The following is a 6,288-nucleotide window of genomic DNA, read 5'->3' as shown; positions in this document are numbered from 1 at the left end:
ATTTAATAATTATTTATTTAAAATTCTAATGATATTTTAATTAATTTTTGCAAAAATTTCAAAGAATTGATTTTGTTTATGACACTTAATTATGGCTTTTAGCATAGAAGCTTCACTTCACAGCTCTTCAGCTGTGCAGTGAAGCTTCCATAAAATTAAATTTAATTATTGTCCTTTTTAAAAATCATTAATTTATTCGAATGATCTTCATATGAATCATTATTTTGAACTCCACATTAATACCTTAAAGTTATTATTAATGAAAGATATTTGTTTCAAATACAGTAAATGAATTAGGCGATATAATGTTTCTTAATTAAGGGTAAGCAGTAGTAAATATTTTATATTATTATTCAATTTATTTAGAAAAATGATATTATATAATGTTTAGTTTATAAACTTTATTTTAAATTTGTAAATTAAAATTGAATGGCATCTGGATAAATTATCAGTATTAATTGCATAATATTCTTTTGTTTCTTGAATATGATTTGAAATAAGTAGAAATTTAAAAAAATATAAATGTATTCTAATTCCTTTATGTCACACAACAATAGTAAGTTATAAAGTTTATTGCACGTGCCAAAAAACATATACACATTTTATCAGCCCATAATTCTATAATTCCTTATATTTTTGTGATAAATATTGGCCTTAGAATAAAAATTAAATCATCAAATTTCTAACTTTTACTTTAAATTATAAAATCATTAAATTAAACATAAGAAAATAAACAAATTATTAATAATCAAAATGCGTACACGCTCTACGAAAGTGTGTGTGAGAGAGACAACATTTATTTATTTAATAAGATAATTAAATGTAAACAACATCGAATTTCATTAAATTAAACTGAATACTTTGAATAAATTTATGTAAAATAATAATTATATTTTTGAATTTAAATTCTTCGAGCAAACGATTTAAAGAAAGCAATAACTTAAGAGTAAATGTAGATGAATATAGAATAATTTCCCATATTTGAGAGAGAATCATTTGTCAAATATGGAAGATAAAAAGCCTATAAAGTTTTAATGATAACTAGTTGACAACAAGATTATCTTAACGGCTATTAGTTGAGGAAGTAAACAGAGTTAGACAACCATTGTTTCCAAAAGAAAACAAAGATAAGCCTTTGTTTCCTTATAAACGATTAATGTAAGAGGTAAAACTTTCAGTCAACTATAGTTGTTCGGTAAAATTGTGTTAGCGGCTAATCTTCTTTAAAATCTTACAGCTTTTATCTGTCTTCTAATCCGACTTAACTGCAAATTTGTAAGGACGAATTCGAAAATTATTTTCTGTTATATTTAAATTCTTTCTCTTGGTTAACTTGGATAGCAATTATCACAAAAGATAATTGTTTAATGCACAAAAGTTTACATTTCACTTTTTGGCCAGCTTATACAAAGAAATTGAATAATACTATTGATAACTTATCATTTAATTTAATGAGTTTTCAGTTTCTATTGTATAAATCCAGAGAAAATATTAACCAAAAAGACAGCGAATCCAAATAATCTGATCAAATTATTTGATTAAAATTAACTACTCCCAAGATAGAGCTTAAAATCTCATTAGATAACGGGATAAGTATATGTTGTTAGCTTAAGCGATTGGAGAATTTGTCATGTTAAGGAGATGGGTTCGATCCTCATACGACATCAAAAGCATTTATTTCAGTGTCATTTACAGTCGACCCCCTATAACAGTGTTGATTATTCCGTTTTATACGAATTTCATGTTGTACAGTACGAGTCACTTAGATTTTACAAATACGTGTGCCGGGCTGTGAACGGCTTACGTATTTGTAAAATCTAAGTGACTCGTACAACATGGAATTCGTATAAAACAGAACAATCAACAGTGTTATAGAGGGTCGACTGTATATAGATGAGATTTATACATCCAAACTTATAAGAAACAAAGACAATGTAAAAATTGACAAATTTATTGTGACATCATCACAATGCCGAACTGAAATTTTTAAATCATACTTTAATTTAAACTAACCTTTTCATATCCGGTCTCGACTTTCTGTCTTACCCCTGTACATCATACTTTTCCTGATAGCAATCGAGTCATGTCGGTCATCTGTTTCTGATCTCGATTTTTATCTATCTAACTCAATTCTCGAAATTAAGGAAGGACACACAGACGTACGACAATGGAAATGCAGAGATTGAATATTTGAAAATTGAAGCTCATATTATGTTTAATAGTAAAAGTAACTGACAATATTATTTAAATAGAAATATAATAGTTCTTTTTTACAAATAAAACTTCACTTAAGGCTGTATTTTAAATTTTAAAAATATTTATAAGTCAAAATATATTTATCAAAATTCAGTCGTTTCAATTTTCACTTTCGCTATATATATTTTTTTGATAGGATTTTTACATCTTGAACCAAAATTGAAAGTTTTTGACACAGCCTATTCTTTCCGATTGAATTGCTTTTTGGTGAAGTCTACTCTATATATAATTTTTTTCCCTCCTATTCTTAAAGTTGTCATCAGGGACAAGCACACATTTGATAGAAGTTTTCAGATAAGCTGACCCTATCTTTACCGCAACAACATATAAAAAAAGTATGGTATATCGAGGTTTATACCCTCGACAAATATTTATTGCATTTTATGTAAAATAAATTAACTTTTAAACAATTTTGACCCTATTTAATTAATGCTGTTAAATTTGTAGACGCGTGAGAGTCAATTTTTAATAAAAATTATAAATTGGTGTTGTTTATTACTTATTACTATTTGGAGCTGTAATTTTTAAATTGCAGATCGACACATTGTCGTACGTCTGTCTGTCCATCTATTCTTCGTTAATCTCGAAAACGAAGTTAGATAGACGAAATTTGAGACCAGATACGGAAAGCTTATTTTATCCAAATTATTAAAAAATAAAGATAATTTTCTTCCTAGATAAAATACTTTCTTAGATCTTACCTTTTGTAAAGGATGTTCTGTTTCGGCATATTCATTAATTTGATTTAAATCTGATCACAGAGTTGTGTAGTCTTGACACCATCTGTTAAAAATAAATGTTGTGTAAGTTATTACTCCTTATTTGTTTTCGGCTAAATTAGAAAGCTGTTTCCTGTTTTTCATGAGCTTTTGATTGGCTATTTTTACACAATAAAAAATCCAGTTGAGACTTTCTCGGCAAAAATACTTATTTTTAATTAATACTAAAACACAATTAGTTCGAAGCTAAAATTGTATGGCTCTGTTACGAGATGTTATTTAAAAAATAACTTTTATATTATTAATTATTATAGAAAAAGTAAACATGGCTTAATTTTGAGAGTAGAGACGGGTTTCTGTTAGCCGTAACAGTTTCTAAAAATGTTTCAAAATGCCAATAACGAGTAAAACTTTCATTAAATCCGACCACACTCGAGATATGACCCATGGCTCACCTCCATATCCTCGATTTTTAACCATCAGAATTTAATAGTATCAATGTCCCTTATATACAAGTTACAGTGTCAAATTTCGTTTCTTTAATATCTCAGGATGGAATGAAGATAAACAAAATAGACGTCCACACACATACACACACTCCAGAGGGTCCACGTGGATAAAACCACTAAACATTGTATTTGGTTGTGGGTTCGCTCTTGTACAAAAGACTGGCCACGTAGATTTTTTCGAGTTTTCCTCACGAGATGACTTGAAACTTATTAATTCTGATCCTAATTTGTTGGCATAGCGTAGATAAATCAGATTTCATCTTTTACAAGGTGATTTAACCGAGTTTATCTTCGTTTAATCTGTTGCAATGTATGCACTAACTCTTTTATGCTCTCCATTAACAATAATTCTATTGAATATGTACATTCACGTAATGATTTCGGTATACTTTTCGATTTAAAACTTATTTTGAAGCAGCGTATTGACAATTATTAAAGATCTTGCCGTTTGAAGAGAAATTTTGTCATTTATTCTTAGTAGAAATGTTTTTAGAGCACTATTTTATGCAAATTTTCAGGGTATCCGTGGATTATATTACTTACCACTGTAAAGAACGTAGTAAAAGGCGTGTAAACCACTTAAAAAAAGACATAAAGTACTTACAGAATTACATAAAGTTTATATAATTTATGAATTAAAAAGTAATTTCTCTTCACTGATAGCGAAAGAGAGAAAGAGATGAGATTTCCGGACTTTTATTACTTGTTTTTATCGCGATTTAAGTATTTTAATGGTTTTTAACTCCTTACATGTTAATTCGCATCCAACTCTACAACAGGAGACTCTACAACGATTCCTATACTGTTTCTTTCTCTTAAATTCTACCAATCGGTCTTATTGTAAACTCTAATAGTTTTAAAAATTATTATGGCAGAGGAGAAGTCAATTTATTTTCTCACCTCTTTATCTTCTTTGTTGTATAGCCTATATATATATATATATATATTATTATTATTCTTGAGTATGTGGAGAGTGATTATCTTCTGTTTACGAAATTAAATAAATGAAATGTATATATGTATCTAATATAAAATAAAATTTTTATTTATGTAGATGAGTGTGGAGTATCTGTGGCAGCAGTGACCATCGAAATATCGGAAGCTCCCTTTGACGATGGTATTCAGACAGAAGTTAGCGCAGAATCTCCATTAGTCGATACAAATGTAAATATAAAACGATTATCTCCTGAAGACCATCAAAAACAAATCACTACTTTGGATCATAGTCTAATTTCCATACCAACAGAAGAGAGTCCCGATAAATTGGATAGTCATCAAAAGCCACAACGACCACGTGATATTCCTCACTTTTTTGTGCCCGAAGCAAATTTATCATTAACACCAGAAGCTACCCTAACCAGTGTTTCAACTGGTTCTCCGACACCTCAGGAAGTACATTCGACATTCGATGACGACGATTCAGGAACATCAACTCAGTGTCTTTTACAGACTTATCCAGAATTAGGTAATGGACAAAGCCCAGATTCTGGTTCGTGGAATGTCTCTAGTCATTCGGAAATGGCATCAGAATCGTGGCCAAGGACTACAGATACAGAAAACTACGAAGAAGACGAAGAAATTGAAGATCCTTTTTCTAATATACACTTCGCTTTTGATGAAACTAGAGGAGAAGATGTAGTAGAAACACGACAACAGATCCATTCAGTTCTTCAATCTGAAAGAACGCCTACACAAGAAAATCAGGGCAATTGGACAATCAGTGATTCAGACACATCACCAGACTGCTAGCATAAAATAAATGACAATATTTGTTGTATATAGTGTAACTAATAAGAAATAGTACGAGCACTTTTCTTTTCTTTAAACAACAACAAAAAATATATATATGAACGATGAGTTGTGGTTGTGGTTTTCTTAAATTCACAAAATCTTTAGTTTCGTGTTTACCCAAGTCTCTACAATGAGGCAATTTTTTATAACCTATAAAAGAGCATTTTTTCTGGAAAAGAATGCTTGAAATAAATACTGTAGTAGGAAATCAAAAACAAAAAAAAACAAAAACGAAAATCATATGATATCCTAGAGGCTGATATCACAAATAAAAAAAAACAATCATTCATGTTAATATCATAGAGAAATAATTCGTATTATGTAAATGATGTACGTGTTACATGTGTACACAATCTTCAAACAAATCGGTCTAGTCCATAATGTTTCTCAAATGTAAGAAAATTGAAGGATGAAGATTGGCTTCTTATATTATTATTTTTTCTTCTTTTCTTTGCTATACGCACCATCCTGAATTCCCTATGCACCGAAAAATGCATCAGATATTGTTTGCACTGTTCAACAACAAGAAAAAAAATCATTTAATTTTTTCATTGAACTAGTGACGTTATCAAGTTTTCTAAAATTATGGTTATTAGTGTATTAAAATAAATATGTTGTGCAACATAAGAAAATGAATAGTATAGTTAGATGAAAGAGTAAAAAAATTAAGATAAAGTATTGTAAAAATATAATGAAACAAGTGTTAAACACTACACTATGCAGTCTGTTGCTACATATATATATTTAAAAATAAAATAACACTTTAAAATGAATTTTTATCGATGTCTAAATGAAATAAATTCCTCGTGACATCAAAATATTTTAATAATAATAGTTTCGAGTGCCTTAGATACCAGTTTTATTGAAGTCTAATAAAAAGATGAAATTAATTATGATTAGTCATACGAAAATTCTGGTAGAAAATTGTTGAAGATCAAGAAATAAATAAAACTACCTTGCAGAAAAAATTATTAATATCAGCATGTGTTCCCATAGGTTATGCTAACGATTTC

General features: G+C 28.9%; 1 protein-coding gene across 1 annotated transcript in view; it reads left to right on the top strand.

The window, feature by feature from the left end:
- The window catches only part of LOC111637117 (voltage-dependent T-type calcium channel subunit alpha-1H-like), a 133,243-nt gene extending 127,247 nt beyond the window's left edge, over positions 1-5,996 (top strand). Inside the window, exon 29 of the mRNA XM_023382535.1 lies at positions 4,539-5,996. Coding sequence (XP_023238303.1) covers positions 4,539-5,233 — 695 coding nt within the window. The 3' untranslated portion in view covers positions 5,234-5,996. The remainder of the gene's footprint in view (positions 1-4,538) is intronic.
- The last annotated feature ends 292 nt before the right edge of the window (positions 5,997-6,288 follow it).

Source organism: Centruroides sculpturatus, unplaced genomic scaffold (assembly GCF_000671375.1).
Source record: "Centruroides sculpturatus isolate CEXI.00-Female unplaced genomic scaffold, Cexi_2.0 scaffold1155, whole genome shotgun sequence".
Taxonomy (NCBI): Eukaryota; Metazoa; Arthropoda; class Arachnida; order Scorpiones; family Buthidae; genus Centruroides; species Centruroides sculpturatus.
The sequence above is the reverse complement of the archived record's forward strand: the minus strand, read 5'-3'. Positions and strand labels throughout refer to the sequence as shown.